At 36.2% G+C, this 21525-nt stretch overlaps 1 protein-coding gene across 2 annotated transcripts in view; it reads right to left on the minus strand.

Moving 5' to 3' along the window:
- Nucleotides 1-4495: 4495 nt before the first annotated feature.
- The window catches only part of CARS1 (cysteinyl-tRNA synthetase 1), a 30901-nt gene continuing 13871 nt past the window's right edge, over nucleotides 4496-21525 (minus strand). For both annotated transcript variants that reach the window (XM_088525815.1, XM_088525816.1), the window contains 14 exons: nucleotides 21038-21159; nucleotides 19104-19216; nucleotides 18404-18532; nucleotides 18055-18184; nucleotides 17627-17730; nucleotides 16574-16671; nucleotides 14973-15162; nucleotides 14399-14467; nucleotides 11381-11462; nucleotides 7979-8059; nucleotides 7547-7614; nucleotides 6426-6485; nucleotides 5238-5321; nucleotides 4496-4755 (listed from right to left, as the gene is read on the minus strand). In XM_088525815.1, the coding sequence (XP_088381941.1) occupies nucleotides 4621-4755; nucleotides 5238-5321; nucleotides 6426-6485; nucleotides 7547-7614; nucleotides 7979-8059; nucleotides 11381-11462; nucleotides 14399-14467; nucleotides 14973-15162; nucleotides 16574-16671; nucleotides 17627-17730; nucleotides 18055-18184; nucleotides 18404-18532; nucleotides 19104-19216; nucleotides 21038-21159 (1465 nt within the window). In that variant the 3' untranslated portion in view covers nucleotides 4496-4620. The remainder of the gene's footprint in view (nucleotides 4756-5237; nucleotides 5322-6425; nucleotides 6486-7546; nucleotides 7615-7978; nucleotides 8060-11380; nucleotides 11463-14398; nucleotides 14468-14972; nucleotides 15163-16573; nucleotides 16672-17626; nucleotides 17731-18054; nucleotides 18185-18403; nucleotides 18533-19103; nucleotides 19217-21037; nucleotides 21160-21525) is intronic.

Below are 21525 nucleotides of genomic sequence, written 5' to 3' on the forward strand. Positions count from 1 at the left end.
ATTACTAAATATATATTGGAAAGAAAGGCACTGCATGCTTCTAATGCATGGCTGTGAGAAATTTTAAAATTTTACTCTTAAAAAATGACTCATGGAAAAGCCGTAATTGTTCCCACTTCCAGTTAACTAAGTAACATTATTAATAACCTCAGAATAATGTCAAAGAATGTTGAGGTTTCAGTGCTCTAGGCAAACATTAGTATATCTCCCCAACCTCACCCTCATCAAAGAATTGAGTAATTGTAAAATACACTTAAAATCTGGATAAAGCAGACAGTGGTTTTGGGGGAGGGGAAGAAGAGAGATTATTTAAGATACCAGCTTTGCAACTTCCCCTTATTTTGAACTGTTTTTTATCATAAGATCATTTGCTACAAACATTGATTAGTTTTAGAGGTTAAGGCAAGACATCTTTCTAGAAGTGACTTACGAGTCTGGAGAGGCCCCTGGAGTGTTGGGACATATTAGTTTTTATCTGCATGATCATAAAATACACAGAGATCAGATTATTTGACACATGACTTAGAGTCTTGCCGTAGAGCTGAACACTCAAGATCACTTGTTAATGCCCAGCTGAACGGCAAAATTCCCCGTAAAGTAACATTTGCATGTCTCAAAATATGTCAGCTTGAAAAAGACTGTTTATTGTCTCAAAAAATGTGGTGGGTATGTCAATTGTTAGTGAGAAAAATTACAGTGATCATGAAAAGAATCTTAGAGATAACCAGATTTCCTGTGCGGGAAAACAGAACACTTCACTACCTACAGCCCCAAAGAAGCTGTGTGTGTGTTCCAGAAAATGTTAAAGAAAAAAAAAAATCCAGGACTGCATTGCTACCGGAATTGATTTTCTGAGTGTTAAGAAAATAACATATTTCACATGTGATTCCTTTAGTGTGAATATGTATATATACACATATTAACTATCTAATCAAAACTTTCAGAATACAGAAGAGCCTGTGCTTTCCCTTTTCTTTGCTGAGACAGTGGACCAAGACAGTGAATGCAGACTGTTGCTGTTGCATTCTGTTTTTCCAGCTGCCAAGTCCCTCTCACTAAGCCAGTGCAGTGGAACTCACTAAAGTGACACCGCGATGGATTGCCAGGAAGGCAGTATTGTGCTGTGCATTTCAATGATTGCATAGATCAATTGATGCACTTACTTCCAGAAAGCTGGCTTAAACAGCGTGTGACTAAACCTGTTTGCAACAATCTTTTCCTGCTAAAAAGCTTTCCTTAGCCAAGGCACCGTGCGTGGTATTTTCTGCTAACCTCTGGCTCCTGAGAGAATCAAAATTACTGATCTGAAGTAGTTTCGGAGCTTGTGTGTTGATACAAGCTCCATGAGATGATCTATTTTTCTGATTCTTTGCCAAGGTCGTCGTTTTTCAATTCACTTGCTGCTTTTGGAAAAAGGAACTCCATATATGGGCAAAAGTCTCACTTTAGAGAGAATGAAGTAATTTTCTGTTTGTCTATGTATTAAGGTGAAGCATTTTAGCAACCTCTTTTATTGTTTGTGTGCACTTAAATTTTTAAATAGGAAATGACTGTGACTTTTGACTCGCAGGTGCTGAAAGAAGCAGACATGCTCCCTGCTCGTAATGCTGACTTCCCCGGACAACTCGGACATGTACGAAGAGAAATTCATAAATGAAAGTGCGTTCAAGGTTGTGAGGGCTTTATTGCTGGAAAAGTAAGTGCGAAACTTTCTTGAATGAGGCAGCTTCAAAAAGGAAGCAACGGAATGTCAAAACACTAAAAAGCAGGGAAGAATAGGTAGCAACGTAGAGGAATGGAGATCACACAATGCTGAAAACTGGACTGAAAGAGGATTTCAAAATTTCTGATCCTTTCAAAATCTATAAAGAGAATTCTATTGAACTCAAGAAACTAGATATTGTGCAACAAATGTGAAAATTGCTACAGTACACTTTGTACTGTAGCAGAACAGAAAGATGACTTAGTGGCATTGATGTGTCATCTTTGCTTAAAACAATCAAACTGCGAGTCAATGAAAACAATGAAAGCAAAGCCCAAGCTAAATAGTATTGTAGGCAGAATATTACCTTAATAGTAAAGTAAATATGACAAGGACTTTAGTCTGAGCTTGGATAACATGACTACTAGCTTCAATACAGATACTGAAGAAGAAAGAAGTAACTATGTGGTTATAGAAAGCTTACAGAAGCAAAGATCAGAGGATGAGCTGTCGAGACTGCAAGTTTGAAATGCTCCTAAGATATGTAAGGAAAGGAATCCCAGAAACAAAAGGAAGCAGTTGGGAAGGGGAAAAAGAAAAACGGGACTTTTTTTTTGGATTCCTCTACTTTGATGTAGTAAATAAGTCATAGGCTGGGTGATGTTCCGGTTGGAACACAGCTGGAGGAGAAAAAAAACACACCACAAGACAGCATCAGAGAAATGCAGTTGTGAGGAAACTGGAATCCAGAAGACCAGTGGATTATATGCTAACCAGGTTCAGCTGCAGTTTTGGTAAGCAGGTACTAACTCAGTTCACTAAAAAGGAATTGCTTTAAAGAAATTACTACCACTAATTCAAGTTAAGTAGTAATTTCAAAAGTAGTTCATGTTCAGAGAGGGTGTTAACCTTTGAGGCTCATGCTGAGGATAGAGAAGATTCCTGTTTAGGATTCTTAGTGTTTGCAGAATTAGCTCTGGAATTTAGCTGGGACAGCAGAGAATCCACCTGGCTGAGAAGCAGCATCTTGTGACTAGATCTGCCTAGGCACACTCTGTACCTTCATGGATGTCCTGAGTGCACACACATTTTGGAAAAACAAGAGAGGATCTGCACTTTAGAAGAAATTAAAGGTTAGACATGAAAAAAATAGAGAGCAGTGTAGACAGCAATACACTACCTATAACAGAGAATGTTAACAAGCAATGAGCTGATAGTACTGAAGGAGTTAGCATGCAGAATGGTGTACAAATGCAACCAATCCTCTTATGTTCAGAGACCAAAAGGATGGAGAAGTTGTCCCTTAGTTGTGGCTGACTTTTTAACTACCACTGAATTGTTTAAACAAGTGATTGTAAAATTAGAAATCAAAAGGATACACCAAATATTGAATGTAAAAATTAATATTTTTGATCACCTTAGTAATGGCAAGTTAGAATAAAAGTTCTGTAAAATACATTTTAGAAGGATGGTTGTGAAATAAGCTCTTTTCCTTCTATCCAAAGGTCATATGCACTTAGGCTTTACTGCAGATTTTATATTCGGTGTGCAAGAATCATGGGTTTTCCTGACCTCACCATTACGTGTTTTCAAAAGCAAAATCTAGGAAACTAGACAAAAAATTATTAGGCTTTTGTGCTACTCCAAATCTGTACATTAAGATACTTAAGGAGGTATATATTGAAAGCAAAAATATTTATAATTCTTAATTAGGGAAAGGAACATAGCCTAATGGTTACAGCATGAACCTAAAAGTTGCAAAAACAGAGGTATCACAGTTCTTATAATGACTCACCATTTGACCTTTTGTGAGTCATCTTGAGGCTTAAGAATAAGCGATGAATGTCATTTTGTGTGTCAGGTATTTAGTTGTTATGCAGCTGTAAAGTGGGTGAGATATTTTGTATGATTTCATAACTGAAAGATAATAGGCACTGCCAGTGAAATTTGTTATTAAGCAACACAGAGCTGTCCTTGGTTAAACTGTCATGTCAAAATTGTCCTTGAATGAGTGACGTATGGTCATATTTCCTAGTTGCAAGCCAATCTACAAGCTGTATCTCAATTAGCAACTTTCTCTTGCTCCCTCTTAGGTCTGAACAGATAATTGGGTACTGTCCTCTGTCCTTGGGGAGTGCTTTTGTTCCCGGAGGTGATAGCTCTAAAAACATATCCTCTGCCCACAACTCTTCATCTCTTTCCTGCCTGTTTGTTCAACGCAGGTACATCGTCCTTGTAGTTTACCTACTTACCAACTGCAAGTAGAGGAAGATGATGATGATCTGTCTGTCCCGTTTTGCAAATAACTCTGGACTTCTACAAGTCTAGCCCTATGGAAAGGACTGTTTGCTTTTACTGTGTAGCACGTCCTGGGTATACTCACAAGAGTTTTTAATAACAGCAACTAGTATCATAGTGGAACTACTCATTTTTCCTGGTTACATAACAATATTAAAATCATCTGGAAAATACTGTTCTTACTATGGGACAAATCATTCAACTTCCATTTAAGAGTTTCATTCACTTCCATTTAAGCTTTGCTTACTGCAACATATTCCAGAGCACAAGCTACACTGGGTTTTAGATAGATAGAGATCGGTATGCAGGACAAATTAACTGAAGCCTGGATAGCTACAATCAACAGGAAACCTTGGGTGGATTTGCTGACTGAGCAGCATCTTCCCAAATAGAACTGGCAACCATTCAGTCTGCCACTGTGGTTGCAAAGAAATTTATTAGAGGTTGGCTTTTTTAAGAATGGATTTTTATTGACTTTCCAGATGACATTATTAATCCATGTAAACAGGATTTCTACTTTGCACATAATAGAAACTGTAAACAGATAGATGAGCATCAGCATATGCTCATTTTTACAATGGTGATCCAGCACTTGCCTTTTTTAAAAAGTCCTGCTGTTGTCAATTTGCACTTCCATTCTGAACCATTTGTAGATACTCCTTGTATAACTTTTCTTGGGTTTCATAAAGTTTCTTCAGCTTCTTAATTTGACCTTTGCTGAGTTCTTTGCCTTCTGTATCATGGGTAGGAAATCCCTGGAAAGATTTAAAAAAAAAAAATAGATAAATGTGCTTCCAGATACTTTGACTGCTTTTGTTCCTCACAAAATGGAGTTCTTCTGGGTGAATCATATTTTAACGAGATAGGGAAATAATGTCATGTCCCACTTCATAGCAAACTATCAAGGTGGGATGCATCTTTGCTAATTCTAGCCATCTAGAAGTTAAACCACTACGTTTGACTACTTGTCTATGTTCCCTCCCTCGTTAATGAAGGGACAAAACATGCATTTATTTCTGTCCTGAGGAGAGGAATTTTGCACAACTAACTCCTAGACAGTTATAGTTAAGTGGGGTTCTGACTAATACTTAACTAACTTAACATGCTAAAAAGACCACTTTTAATCATACTAGCATTAAATCCAAGACTTTAAGTAAAAGCAGTAAGAGGCTTGTTGAATATGTACAACTGTGGAAGGAACCCCCCTCCCCAAATAAAAAAGATCTCGAATTCTTACATTTTCATCAAACATGGAATACTTGTCATGTTCCGATTTAAACATTTCGTGTGGTGGAATCTTCATTTTTGCCAGTTTTGCAGCCTGCAATATAAAACATGCATTCACTGCACTAGCATCAGAGTGAATTATTCACAGCCTGTCTTTATATAAACTATCCCTCAAGCATGTGCAAAGGGAAAGGTAGATAATAATCTGCAGATCAAGGAGCATCTGAGTCACAATTGCTTATTATGGGAAAAGAAATGTTCAGTGAGGAACAATTCAATAATTCTTGGATGTGTCTGCCCAAGAAAGTACAAATAAATTGATGCTTTATATTTGCAGAAAACCACTTAAACCATAGTATTGCAGGAACTCAAAATAATCATCTCATACTCTCCAAAAACTGCACTTATATTTTGCTAAACTTGCTTCCTTAGCTTTCTGATTGTAAACAGAAAGTGAATTAGTTGCTATGAGCAAGGAATATTGAGCAATGAGCTCACTGCAGAGGAAACTATCAACATTGTCCTGTTGATGAGAATAGGGTTCTATGAAGGTCACAGCAGGATAAGGATGCAATTAATTGCACTGAAAACTAACCAAACTTTTACTTACTTGTGAACATCTCAGAACTCTTTCCAAGTAATCTATGCCTAATGCAAATAAATCACCTTTTTGAAAAGGTTAACTGCAATCCATGGAGGATAAGTGCTATTTATTTACTTTTCTTTCTAAACATACTCTCTCAAGGTTTACATCCTGTTTACCCAGACACTTATTTCCTGTGTTGTTAGAATTATTGACATGGCAAACAATCTTTTCCCTTTATGAGTTCATTTGCTCTAGACGGCTACACCTCACTCAAAGCCCAAAACCTTTAAGGTATCACAATGCTCTAACTATGGAGCTGAAATGTGTTTTCATAAAGCGCTATATTCCAGAGTTTAAGGGAAGAGGTGGACTCTTAAAAAGATTTGTGTTCATATTTACCTAAGACACCAGACAGCAAATAAAGTAATTGACAGAAGTAAAATTCTTTTTAAAATGAATATTAGAGACTGCTTTGGAAATTTAAAAAAGAGTACTTTGTGTCTTGGTCTCAAAGATGGCTGTTTTTTAATAGGTGCCATCAGGGATGAAATCTAAATTGCAGGCAAAAATTAAAAAATAGAAGAAGAAGGTCCAACTGAGGCTAGTACTTACCTCCTGCTCTTGTTTTTTCCTAGCTGCTTCTTCTTTCTTCCTTTTTTTCTCTTCTTCAATCTAAGAAAGGTAGTAAGATTAAATAAGTACAAGGTAGCTACTTTATTTGGTTGTCCTTATAAATCAAGTCAATAGCTCCTCTGGTATCCCCTGGATATCATCAGCTATGGACAGAACTGGTGGCATGACCTAGAGCAAAAATACTAAGCCTTATAATTAAGATTATCTGATATTTCACATTGTAAGATTTTATTTGCTTTTATTCACAGCTAAACCAATTTTAATGGTCTCCAATGCATTTTGCATCCTAAAAATACAGCCACGAAAAAATATATGCAAAAGAAAGTCCTGCAATTTCACCAGGAAAATGTTTTGAAAAAATTCAAACGAACAAACAAACAGACTAATTTTCCCTGCTATTTAAAGGCCTTTCCACAAGATCATGAAGAAACTGGAGTTTCATAAAAAGCAGCTGTATCCCTTGATGTTCCTAAGGAAACAACTATCCAAATCTAGCTAAGCTATAAGCCTCTAAAAATCCTATCCCGTACTTTTTAGGAGAGATGTGTTAGCTCTTCAAGATTTCTGTTAGTGTGCAGCCCTTGTATATACGAATTAAGGTTCATAATTATTAATTACATAGCAACATGAGAATTCTTGACCTCGTATCCAGAATATCTCACTTATCAATACTACATTAGCTACAATTTAGCCATGCCATTTTGTTCTCAACGTCAGAATAAATATAGTCTAGTTTTATGGTAAATATCAGCCTCCTTTGAAGAGGTCTGCACCGATCTCTCTTCGGAATCTGTCTTCCAGAGAGGTAAGGCAGTATATACGCAATACTCAAAATGCCCTCACTACATGACAGATTTTAAAACAACAAACAAACACTTAGAAGTATTCATTAAATCCCTTGGAAAATTTTCAAGCAACTATTGTTCCAAAAAATCCTCTTCCTGAATGCTACTCAAGTTGCAATCTTGTTTCTGATATTTTACACACTGCTAAAGAGTTAAGTTTGTTTTTTTAAAAACAATTCATTGATGATTTGTAAAGCCTCTGTAGCTTACATTCTACTTTACATGTGAAAAATGTTAAATGCTTAAAACAGTTACCTTTTTCTTTTCTTCTCTTTCTTTCAATAATGTGTCCTTATCCACTAACTTGACCACAGTTGGCAGTCCTGAAGGAGCAAAAAAAGATAAATGTGTTTTCTAGTATCTGAATAATGAAAGATAAATTTATATACCATAAGACAACTTTTCTTCTGCAAATGCAACTGAATGATTACTTAAAACTGGCTAAGCAATTATATACTACCACACAAAAAGACTTGAACGTACCTTTTTACTGTCAATATTTTCCAATATAAATTTATACAGTACAGATTTATATAGCAGAAACAAGATATGCTAAAATTTTTGCAGTCCTTAACTTTTTGGATTATTCCAGATTAGTCTTTGACACGTTGTTTTCCCATAGCTCAAGTAAATAACAAGATGGCAAAAACAACTACCTACAAAGTTATTAGCCCTATAATTGTGTACCTTCATGATCTTCAAATCGAACACCCAGTTCAGGAAGGATGTCGTCTCGAAGAGCGTCACTCAACTGCAGCACTTCAGTTACTAAAGTGCAGGGAAAAAAAATGTGGAGAAGTAAGATTTCATGAAATTACACTCCTATTCTGCTACATTTTTAAATGCAGTTCAGAAATAGGCAATACCTTAAATTGATCAAAGGCACTTGTTTTGTTTCAAATTGACCAATATTTTAAGTAAGTTTTGCCATCTTTCACCTACAGAGAGAAGCAGCGTGTTTCTTTGCTCAGAATTCATAAATTTCTTCCAAGATAATCTCATTGCTCTTGAAAACCGTTATAAGAGTTCAGTTCAGTAACATTCAGGCAGTAACAGCCACTAATCCAGACTCTTTTATGCTGCGCATACCAGTAAATACAAGTACCTTTCCCAGGTCTCCATTTTCTCCTAGACCCTTGAGAGCATTTAGCAGCAGACAGGGCACTGATTACCCAACCACCACGAAAAGGAAAGGATGCCCTATCACACTGTGGAGCTCTGCTCTTTGCTAGAGTTAGCAGTGACTCTATCTGTGTGCATGAAAGCATTGCATTTTATAGGAGCAGCTCTGTCTGTCATCAGCTAAGTATTTATTTTAACTCATCCCGAGCAGGTGTACACAGAGAACCACACTCATGTTTGATGGAACTCTAAAGAAGCCAATTAAGATAAGCCAGGGATAAGTTTACCTCATTAGCTGTTAATACTAAAAGGTGTTGACTCTTGCCTGGGTGAAGAAATTAAGTATGTCATGTCAAGAATGTGTCTGATACTCTTTTATCATCTAAGTGGGTGTGTTTGTTCAATTATAAACATACATATTTAGTTACCTGAAACTATGAATAATTGGAAATATAAGAAAAAGAAATCCTTTGAGGTAGGGAAAGATGAGAAACGTACACACAAAACATGCATAATTTATGGAAGGATAACGTCTGATCCATCCTCTGCTATCCATGGGAGTGAATGCCGTAGTTCTTAGGGGAGCAATGCGCCTACTCTTTGCATGTGCTACCTCCAGAGGGATGTTTAGGAATTGGCAGAGGGTTTTATTTTGAGCTGTCCCAACCCATACACCGTTATCTTTATCAAGGACTGTGACAGGGAGAATAGTGGGACGATGCTTCATCATCAATGCTAATGAAGACAGTCAACTAAGAATGAACTGGAGCCTAGGTTTTCTATGAGCCTCTGATCATTTCCCAGCTCTACTTTCACGTTTTCTGTGCATTTCAAGTCTGGGATGTGAAATGGGTGATGTGCTGTTTCCTCTCCACTGTGGCAAGAAGGAAAAGGAGGACTTAAAAAGCCTCTTGAGAATGCTAGATGTTAAGGCTGGCAGCAAAGAAAGAGCAGATAAATCTTGTTCTACCTCTTGTCAATAGAATATATTAGTAAGAGGACAGAAGGTTTCCCACTGTGTCCCAGAAGTAGCCTGGAGCAAGACCCAGCAATTATAACTCATGCCAACATAATCACTATCAGGAAATGAAGGGGCGGGCAGAGTTCAGGAACAGACACTTTTATACAACACAGTCAATTTAAGCAGACATCCTGAGCTAAGTAACCAATAACAACTACAGAGAGATGCTCCTTTTTGAGCATCTGATTCATGTTCAAAAACTTCTGAAACTAAACATCATCTAAAACTTAAGGCTGCACTACATAGTGAAGCTCTGCACAACCACTCATCAAGGTCTTTTGAAAAGGCTTTCTGCATTTCTTTCCCTTGTACAGGTAAAATGGAAAGAAAAGAAAATGCTATGTATCACCCTTGCTAGATATATTCACCCATCAAGATTCAGCTGCAAATGAATGGTCTCTTATTTATATACTAATAAGCTTTTTAAAAAGGAGAGAAATTATTTTATTAATTTATTTGAATGTTAACCATTCTGAATGGTGATAAAATGTCTGTAATTTTTTATAAATGACTATGGTGTGAAATGCTTTTATATTTTATACATAGGTATGGGACAATTGTTTTCTATTCTGCAGAAGAGACATATCTTTTATTCAACTGCCAAGAATATTTAGAGCAATACAAAACATGCTAATTCATATTTAACTTCCTTCTGCCAGGATCAGGCTGTGAGAGGAAACTCCCTTTACTCACAACCATGTAGAGGCAATATCCTCAGCCAATAATCAGAACAATTCTTGCTGTAATGATACATTCCTTGTAGGCAAGAAGTTAATGGATATGGGGAAGTAAATCAGTAGCATGGCTGTGCAGGTCCCCTCAGCCCCTCCCCAGCTTCCATCTGTCAGTTTGGTCAGAGGTGCCCCTCTGGGGACAAAATTGCAAAGTTGTTTGACCCCTCTGCACCCCAATGAGATAACTCTATTCCTATTCCTAAATCTATTTTAGAGCTACTACTAATAATCCTAACAATAATAATGCCTTCCAAATGGGAAGCTCGAGTCAAATTTTTTGATTTTTTAAAAATTACATGAAATATTTGCTGTTGGAACTAGTAAGCTTGTTTATCAGCATCAATTAGGCCGATTAGAGTTTAATAATAAAAGCAAAGTAGTCACATCAGCAAAAAGCTTTGTGCTTTTAAGGTAAACTTTAGAAGACAAATCCAAAACAGTAGCAGAACTAGGGTTCACATCCTTTGCCGGTTGAATAGGCATTCAACAATATACTTTACATCACCCTATTTTTATAAGTTAGATATATCTATTTAACTCTACAATAAACATATACATTTATATAAATATATATCCCAATTCCCCCTTCAAGTATAAACTACATAAAAATTAATTTTAAGAAAATGAGACTCAAGTACAAGTTGATAATACAAAAAAGCCCATGGGGAACAGTAGAAAATAGTAAGAACTCAATTAGGACCTAATTGACCCATATAATCAAAAAGGGCTTAATGGAACAGCATTTGTAATATATAGCCCTGCTGTCAACACACAGCAAGACCAAAGCTTTTCAAAGGAAAAATAAAAAAGGCCAAAAAGAACGTCCAGCAAACACTCAGATGAACTCTCCAAAAAGAGCAGCAAATTGCCATCTGAGGCCCTACAATTCCAACTGTTAAGAAACAGGGAGGAGCATCTCTGGCTATTTAAACAGAGGCAGCATCATTGTGTAGCAATCTACACTTCTTCCCCACTGCAAGATGCCTGGGGGACAGCGCGTGGCTACTCCCATATCGGGAAAACATGGAATGTGCTGGTCTAAAAAAATAAGTTCAGCAACTTGTGAAAGTGTTTCCCAAATTAAAGACAAATGTGGTAGAGACGTACATATTCAAAGAAATTCTGGTTTGATTTTGTACACGCAATGGTTCATTCGTACCACCTCTCAGTCTCAGGTGCAGCAACACAAGAGAAAAAAAAGCAAACTCTCACCTTTCTTCTCTCTGGCAATTTGTCGCACTCCTTCTCTAAACTCAGAAAGGACTTGTAGGTATGGCATCACTGTAGATTCAATCTGTGGAACAATTATTTCTACAATCAGCTATTGAGAATTTAGGTTTAAATCATATCTTTATCCACTTTATATGCTTTTGGGTGGAAGTCAACCCTTGGAACAGATCTGTATTAAGAAAAAACATCATTGCTCTATTGATGTCAAGGGCAAGACAATGACTTGCATTAGTTAACAATTTTGGTTTTGAGTAGATGAAACCAATCTGAAAACTCCCACTCTCCCTATTCCTTCTTCTTCTCCTTTCAGTTATGCAGATACATCAGTTTTGGAGGGCTATGCTGAAGGCTGGATAATTAAAATGCAGTACAAGGATAAGAACAGCTGCCAAGGCTACACCGGAGAACTCTACCCAGCTGAATTTGCCCCTTCATGTTCTGAAGATATCTTACATAGGTCAAACTGCTTGTTAGAAATAACACCAGGTTGCACCTCAGGCTAAGACTTATTTGCAGTAGAACACAAAACTATTCCTCGGAAGTTAGGTTATCCTAATGTGCATTTGTTCCACTTTCCACCCTCCTCTCAAAAAAGTGGTGGAAAATTTGTCTTGAACTATTTCAGATGTAAGAAAATACGAAAGCTCATAGGAATGTCTTGAGAGTCATGCTCTCTATGGCAGCGGATAGCACCAGCAAGCAATTAGTGAATGGTGAACAACCACAAAAGTAAATACAGAAAGTGCTCCCTGCCTGTGCTTCTCTGCAACCCCAAGACCAGAAGCTCGGCACCAGTAGGACTGGTTACATTAGAAGTAACATTTCTTTGCAGGGTAGGAGAGGGAAAGACAAAAACATCTATGCTTTTGAATAAAAACAGTTTCCACCTGTCTTTATTTATCTGTTAAATCTCTGTGACAAACTGCTGTGCAAACAACACATCCTATAGTCTGTTATGCTCTAAAAACACGCACTGAAACATACTGAAGGGCTCAGTAAAAACTTTTCATAAGTGAAAATTCATGCTGTAAAACCAGCTTCACAATTGGAACCTGTGCTGACAGGCTCAGCAGAAAGAACAGACTGAAAACTGAGCAACAGTCGCTTCTCCACTGCGCTCTCCACTGAAACAAGCTTCAGATGTACAAACGAAGTGGCAGCATGAAAGCATGGCTTGCTACTACTTCATTACATTTTAGGAGTCTAAAGATTAAAGTTTTTGATTTCCAGAACAATTCACCTTACAGCAAAGTTTAATTCATCTGAAAAATGAGATGCTGGAATCTGCGGTTTTCCTGCTTCAAGTCTCTCCTGCTCCCCTTTCAAGTAAATTACTGAACCGCAGTAATTACAGTCATCGTTCTTTCAGGCTTTTAAAGAGGATTGGGCCTTTTTTGGAGAGAATGATCTTCAGATGTATCGATTCCTTCATCTCATTTGGACAAAAAAAATGGACCTGATCCACAGCCTTCTGTAATTAGTGAGAAATTTTCTGACCTTGAATGTTCACCTGGTAATTTTTGCTAAGAAGAAGCATCTGCATGGAAGATTGAGAAGGGGAATATTTAAAGGAATAGACAAAAAGATTTTTAATAGTAAACATCTTAGTATCATAATGCTTAAAATCAATAGTTTCTTAGGTGGTAAAAATCGAAGTTTCCTCCTGTGAAAAGCAAAAACATCTGCTTCGGGATATAGGACTGCTGCTATACTTTGAATTGACCTTGCATAGAAAAACAAAAACTATAAAAATTTCATGAATTTTACTAACAGGCGTTAAAATCCCCCTTCTGCACCAGATTTTCTTGATTCTACTAAACTTAGCAATTCTATTTTAAAAGAGTGAAAGGCAATGTGTTCCAAATCAATGGCCATCCCTCTGTAAAGCATGTCTATTGAAAGCACTGTGTTAAACATGGATTTCATTTTCATTTTCCCTAAAAAGATATACTTCAAGGAGTTGTCTTTTAAAATTCAAAATAATTCTGAGGTAAATTAATATTCACTATTGATTTTAAGGGAATGCTCAGCATTTTTCTTATCATCCTTGTTATATCTATAATTAATGAAGATTTCCGCAGCATGACAATATAAATACTTGCCCAGACAAACATCAGGTGGATGTTCATTCGCATTATTCAATCACAAGTTATTTCATTCTTCAGTGATTATAAGGTTTTTGTTATTATAACTATGCCTCAAATGTTTCAGTTATTCATTTTTATGAAGGAACAGAAACATGCACGGTGTTCACAGCTTTGAATGCAAGACTGTATGAGACTGATATTGGAAGCTACTAGATACCAGATGTTGCACTTAAAAACCAAAACAAACAGACAAAGAAAACACTTGGACAAAACACTATCTTTTTCAAGTCAAAATTTCATCCTGAACAGAGAGCAATGAATGCATGCAGAGAGCCTCACGTATTAGGCTGCTTCCAAGTATTCCCAGGAAAAATTCCACATCACAGTGGTACTTGCCAGGTGACCAAAACAAAGCAGCTTTTGAAAGCCAGATACATTTTGTGGTTATAAATGAGATCAGAAAAAGAGATTGAAATGAGGATGAAACTCTAGCTGCCTCCAGGCTGCTTTTTGGTGTACCACAAGGATTTTTAATCAGTATAATTATATTTCTGAGACTACTTACATACAAATACTTGTAATGAGCCTTTAGACTCTGGCATGTACTGTCTATAGTCAACATGTGGTTTTCTTAACCAGGCTCATCAGTCAGAAAAGAAGATAATTCTTTTTCTGGTTGCTGTACAATTTGTCTGTCATTAAATAAAACAAACCAATAAAAAACCCAACTCATGTAAACAAAAAAATCTGCCTCCTAAGCCAATTAATTGCTTCAGATTCAAAATGTTATAAGTGGCAAGAGCAGAATTCAGCTACATATCAGTAATGTAATCACTTTATCTTATGTAAGCTTTCAAAGAGCTACAAAAGTACACAGAGTAATTTTGTACTGTATACTTTGTCCTTCACTTACATTTATATTTTGACTATTTCCTCCAACAGGAAACCCGATTGCATCATCACTGTCTATGGCACCAAATATCTGGTCAAGGGAAAAAATAAGTTGTATACATTAAGTAACCGATATGTAAAAACAAAGCAAAAATTATTACATACTAGAGTTCTGAAGCCACCTAGTTGATTTAAGCTGCAGTTCACTGCTCTAGAAAGAGATCATTTCTTTCTTTTTTTTTATTGATATCACATACCATTTATTGACCTTCTAGTCTAGTTTTAATGCTGTAAGATTTGAACATTTTAATTGACTGTATTTTCCTACTGCCTAATTTTCCTTGCATGTATTACAGGCTTCCTACTATTACACAAAACATTACATAAAATTAAAATGTAATGTAAAGGACTCCAAATTGTCCCTGCTGCAACAAGAACTGCTATCTGGGCTTATTTTGGGGTGGGACAGAGGAAGGAAAGGCTTCTAGATTCCTGCGAGATTTAAACAAAGACTGTATAGATCCCTACATACTTGAAAAATACAACAGTATTAGTTGCACAGTGCAATAGCAACTGCAATACTTGCTATTACATACCTTTAGCATTTGAGTTAGATAGGAACTGATGTTTTGTAAAAGAAGTCTGTTTGGCATTTGTCTGGAAGATTTCTTTGCAGCAATATAGGAGTTGCTCTGACTGACTAACGAACGCATTTCTTCTAAGACAGAGCGAGTGTCAATATTGTCACACAGTGCTTCATGAATTGCTGCCTTCTTGTCGTAAAAACTAAGAAGAAAAAATTTTATTTACTATTTATGTCAAAAGTATCTGCAATCTACTCTGAACAATTTCTTCAATCTACTCTGAAGAACTACTATTAGAAAAATAAAAGGGACCTAAAAGTGAGATAATCTTTTGCTGCAGTTATTTGAAGAAAAACAGGTAACAAAAGAAAGGTATCATCGTAACTGATGGTTTGCTTCTATGAACAAAAGCATGCAGGATAACCTAACTGGCAACAACTGTCCGAACAATATACATACATAAATATTTTTTTTCCCCGGAACCTACTTTTTAATACTAGTTTTTACAAGCAGAACAATTTGGTTATTTCATTCCTTCCTGTATTTAGTATATTCTTACAGGGCTGCTCTCTTCTCCATTTCTTTCAGCTGAGCTTTCTGTTTACTATCTCTCCAAAGAAGAATACCAATTTGGAAGCTAAATTACCACAAATTGAGATGTTATGAAACTGTTACAAGCAGATACAAACAAAAATTTCATGCAAATGTTTGTAATGTTCATACCCTGGCATAATAAGAAAAAAAGATTCACAAATGGCCACTATGGTTCAAATGGCATACTTTTTTTTCCAGATAAAAAGGAATTAAAAGAGGAAGATAAAGGAAGAAAAACAAAACATCCATGGAGCTTATCTTCCATTTCTCCCAGTCCTTTGTCCTCATTTGGTCACCTCTCTGTTACTTACTATATTTTCTCCATTTTTAAAAAATGATTATCTGCAATAGCCAGGAATTGAAAATGAAGTTTTCAAAGTACATTTATAAACTGAAGCATCTGTACTTGAACATTCAGCAGCAAGCATCTCTTCACAACAATAAGCTGCCTTAGGATCATTTCATTACTTCCAATAAGTAAAATGCATCAACTTTACATTTCACAAATAATAAAACCACACAAGAAGCCGTTCATACTGTAAACGGTAATGATAGTTTCATTATAAAAGAAAAACACTGTAATATTAATATTCTCTCAATTCAACAAGACACAACTTTTCAAACATCAGCACTCTGATCTCTTCTTTTGTGACCTTAGTCAAGTCATTTAATTGGTTAGTCTCAATTTACTCATTACATTTTGGAATATGTAAAATACTATTTAAAAAGTTTTAAAGACTGTATCAGGATTACCAGTCATTCCTCAGATGGAAGGACAGCATTTCAAGTAATGAAGAAAATGGCAGCTATGTAGCAAAGTAGTTCTCTTTCCCAACACAAATAAGAGTGGTGAGGCACACAGGTGCAACTTTTATAGGATGTTGAGATCCTCACTGAAAGTGCTACAGAACTCTTAACTAGTGAGGCATTTTGCAAGGAAAACCATTTTGTGGGAGAAAAAAACAAAACACGCATCTACATAATGGCTATTCACAGAGAAGCAGGAATGTTCCACTCACTTTTTGTTCAGCTCTGCTTCTTGGTTTTCCCATTTCTGAAATTGGCCTGTCACATCAGTGGGAGCTCGAAGAATATCCTTCACATTTAAAAAGAATTCCTACAAAAGAAGAATATAGCTCAAAAACAGGTTAAATTACACACAAAAAAGATACTTACTAAGAAAAGGTCTATTTCTTACTAGCCTTCTAAAGGAGGTAGTTATCAACACTATTTCAGCCTGGATCACTGAACATCTGTCAAAACACAGAAACTCACATACAGTCCCATGTCTTGATTTTGCCACTCCATAATATAGTATGATACTCTAACATCAAGCTGCTCAAACATAAATCCATTTACAAGAGTTATTATTTTTAAATGGGAATTCTTAAGACAGAATAAGTGTTTTGCTAGCAATGTAAGCTAAAGAATTAAATAATTAAAACAGCTGTATAACAAGGGGCTCTTTCAGGTGGGCATCCGCTTGGTGAGAAGTCATTTCCAGTTATTCCATGTAAAGCATTTTCTTTAGGCCATAACAAGTGTAACAGCCGCAATTGGAGAGACCAAGATCCATGATCTGAAAATGCTGTACAGCACCGCTCCAAACCATGCGGAGTCTGACCCCTCACATGCCAGCTGCCAGACATAAAGACAAATGCTTTATGTATGTGGTGAGGAGGTAAGGTAGGAACGACGCTATCCCCTCCTCTTCTGGCTGTATCTGTGTGAAGTCTGATCAGATAGACACATTATGAGAGTGCATGTTGGACTGAGTCTTACAAGCAACCTAAGATGAGAAAATAATCTTGCATACAAGTGTCAAGCTGTTCAGAAATGTCAAAACTCAAGAGAACCTAAGAAAGTACGCACCTGCAGAAAAATATAGCAGGCTGTGGAGTTTATGTGACTTCAGTGGTCAACAATAGCATAAAAAAAATGGGGGGATTTCTGAATTCAGAAGGCAACTCCTTCTGGGGATAAGGCCGATATAAATTCGGTTTCCATTGCCTGAAGCATGTATGACAGCACAAAGGGTGCCGAGATGGAGAAAGAATGTAAAGCTTACTTACATTCATAAACTTCTCATATTGAATAGCTGACTCCATGGTATTATTTGAGTAATCCAGTGTATCCTTCCAAGAATGCATGAGGAAAGCCAACCGTAACTGCCGTGCTATCAGTTTTAAAGTAAACAAGGAAAATAGTCATAAAGTGAGGTATTTTATGGCCTCTGATACTGTAATTGCTAAGAGCATCACAATCTTTAATATTCTTACTCTCAATTCATCTACCAAAAAGGGGAGACATAATCATCCACACTTCATAGACGAGAAACAGGGAAGCTGTTCTAAAGTTATTTAGCTATTTAATGATGAAAAAAAAGACACCTGGATTTAGTCAAATCTGGAAACTTCATTTTGTGCCTAAATAACAAAATTAACACAGTCATTACTCAAGCTACATCACTCAGCCATTGAAATTCCAAGGTTATTTTTACCTGTATGCTTCTTCAGGGCATCTTTTATAGTAATGAAATTCTTTAAAGATTTGGACATTTTACAACCAGCAATTGTTAAGTGGCCAGTATGCAGAAAATATCGAACCCAGTAATCATTTTCAAAGTATGCCTACAGCAAAAACAAAAGAATACAGAGGATTCAGAACTGTATAAATACATATCACAAACCAGAATAATATAGGTATAAGTAAATAATGAGGAAAAGTTATGATTATATAAAATACATGTAATATCTTAAAAATTAACTGATGGATCTGCATCAGGTGCAGTCAAAGCTGAGCATGTAGCTTCCTCACTGCACACTGAAGATCTTTGACAGTTCATTCACCTCGGACTGTGCCAGTTCATTGTCGTGATGTGGAAAACGAAGATCAAAACCACCTCCGTGAATATCCATCGATTTCCCTAGAATGGATCCAGCCATTGCAGAACATTCAATGTGCCAGCCTGGACGGCCCTGTTTAGACAAAGACATTACTTCAAATAATTGCTAATTCTTTGTTTTCCTCCCCTGCCTATGCACCATTTCTGCACCGGTATGCCCCTAAACAGTTATGCCTGTAAAGAAGTGAGAAACAGAATTATCTAGAAAAATAAAAAAGACTCGCAGTCTCTCAGCTCGACAAAGGGATGCCTGTTGGACTTCAAGATCCAGTATTGTAAATATATATCGGTGATTAATTGATTACACAGATTACACTAAATACAATCAATATTTTTGATTACAGGGAGACGGGGAAATAAACCTCTGCAAATAAAGACTGTAGCTAAGTAGGAGCTAACTAATAACTAACTAAAGCAGACTTTATAAGCATGCACACAAGCTTATGCTTCTGCTTAAAAAGCATCTGACAGACTCTAGATAGTTAATATATCCATTCTAAATCCTATAATGAACACAGCAATGGAATGTACGATTGAATACAAGACCTCCATAATCTAGACATCACTAATATGAGGCATCATACTTGTGAATTATAAAACATGGTATTTATTAAGCTGTAGAGGAACTAAAATCCAGCTCTAACCTTTCCCCAGGGAGAGTCCCATGAGGGCTCTCCTGGCTTAGAGGATTTCCACAAAGCAAAATCATTTGGAGAATGCTTCTCACACAAGCGATCAGTTGATATACTCAGGTCACCTTTCAAAACAGAAAATACAAATATTTATATTTTATTTAAATGCAAGCATTACTGATTCTTTTCTCTGACACAATTCACATTCTGTGAATTCAGGGGAAAAAAAACACTCAAAATTCATCATACTTAACCCTGCTATTTCTTCGCTTCTTGATCAATACTTGGTTGACAAGATTACAACAAGTATTACAAAACCAGCTACACTGCTTTTTAAGCTTTGACATATGAGATTCATCTACATTCTTTCTGCAGGTACAACTCCAATTTTGTAGTTCCAGAAGAAGTAATACAAAAACACAACAAAGCATAATCAATTCACACCAAAATTAAAAATAACGCAATTACTAATAGAATTGACTTAAATCCACACAGACAATATGTTCGTAAGATATTTCTTCCACAGTTTAACTTAGCTGCTGCACAGAATGGCTAGTAATTATCCAATATCTGTGTATTTATTGTCATTGTTTTCATCACAAATGTGTTCTGCATTAACTACTGTGACCCCCTTGTGACCATTTGAGTTGTACTCTTATTATAGCATCTTAACTCTTTAAAACAGAGGGAATTTACCATTTTTGCAATACCAAGACTAAATATGCTTAACAATATCACCCAAGATATAAGAATCTAAGATGGAGACAACAGCCAAAATTGCCAAGATTAAAGTCAAAATTGTCAACTAATTTTGTTGTACACTTTGAGATACTTGCAGTTCATTCTTTTAGAATATCTCATTATGCTCTTTGAATATAAAACGTTTCATACTTCAACTTGCATTATTTACAACTTTTAAAGCTTAGCATTTCTATTGCCTCTGGAAGTCAAAATGACATTATCTGTCAGGATAATCATCATAAATGAGTCAGGGCACCTAAACTAGTAAGTGAAAACTTGGGTATGCATGCTCCTAGTTATATTAATCACTCTACATTACTTTATATTTGCAAAAGGAAACAACAATATAACAATACTATCTGGTTACGTGGTAGGTAGAAATTATCCATTTATGCTACCAAAAAGATGGAGGCTTAAGCTAGCACTTTCTACTTCACATTTGCATAGAAAGTTCAGCTCCAAGGACTTAAATTAATAAGAATCCTATGCAGTTTAAAGCAGCATCTCTCTCAGAAATAGCTTGCTACCTTGACTTCAGCAATTATTTACTTAATTACTTTTTTTTTCTTTTCTTTTTTTATTTTTATTTTTACATTTTGTGGATGCCTTCCTACTCTAAGGGTATTATGCTAGGAGGAGCTAACTAATGAAACATGTTTTATTGAGTGTTTTAAGCTGTTCCTCCACTGTAGCTCTTATTAAAAGACCTGTATTTAGATTTAGTTTAACGCAACAAAGTTTACAAAGTAAAGAGTTTTCAGTATGACAACAGAATAAGAGAGAGAGGAAATAAATAAATATTTGTCATAAAATAGCCATAGCCTAGTAGGAAGGACTTTCACCTGTCATGTGAGAGAGACTCACCTTTAAGTCCTTGCTCTCCCTACTTTGAATCGGGTGAACAGCCAAATGATTTGGCTGCAGTCAAACAATTGGGCTATTCACAATTCTGATAAAAAGACTGATAAAAACGTCATCCTAGAATGAAGGAAATTTCTTAGTATTTTCCAAATAAAATACTGTTGAAAGTGCTGGTTCAAGCTACAAAGCCTTGGAAAACAAATCCAGAGATAAAGGAAGTGCAGAATGTAAATTATGCAACTCTGAAAATAGGTTTGATGAAGACATCAGTGAAATGAACTGAAAAGATTTGACATAACGTGTACCTACAGCAATTTAAGCAAGTGTTTTTTCCCCGTCTTTACCTTCACCCTCTTGAAGAGCTTTTTGATCACCTACAGCTTCAGGAACCAATTTAGCATAGGAGTGTTTCTCAGCAGAATCAAACTTCATAGTATCAAAGTACACAGATCCATTGGACACATACCTGAAAAGTTAAAAGTAATTATGTAGTTAACTTTCTCTCAACACTTAAATGAATTTTAGCCTCCCCAAATCTACTACCTCATTTAAACTCTCCAGTGTATCCACAAAGAGTATGGTATTGCTCAGCATGGTAAGGGTGACTTACATGAGCCTAACTTCTTATGCCTTACCATAAGGACTTCAGACAAACCATTAATAGCCAGGATAAAACGCAAAGGAGGAAAGAACATGTCAAAAGTATTGTCAAAATTTCTTCTGTTGGAATCGTTAACCTAACATGTCACCTCTTAATATTTTTCAATTATATAATATGAATCATGTTTGTTTCACACTCCACTTTGCCCTCCTTCACTTTGCTTATTTCGTT

This window comes from Tinamus guttatus, unplaced genomic scaffold (assembly GCF_059628265.1).
Source record: "Tinamus guttatus ecotype Peru unplaced genomic scaffold, ASM5962826v1 Tinamus_guttatus_pri_ptg000240l, whole genome shotgun sequence".
NCBI lineage: Eukaryota > Metazoa > Chordata > Aves > Tinamiformes > Tinamidae > Tinamus > Tinamus guttatus.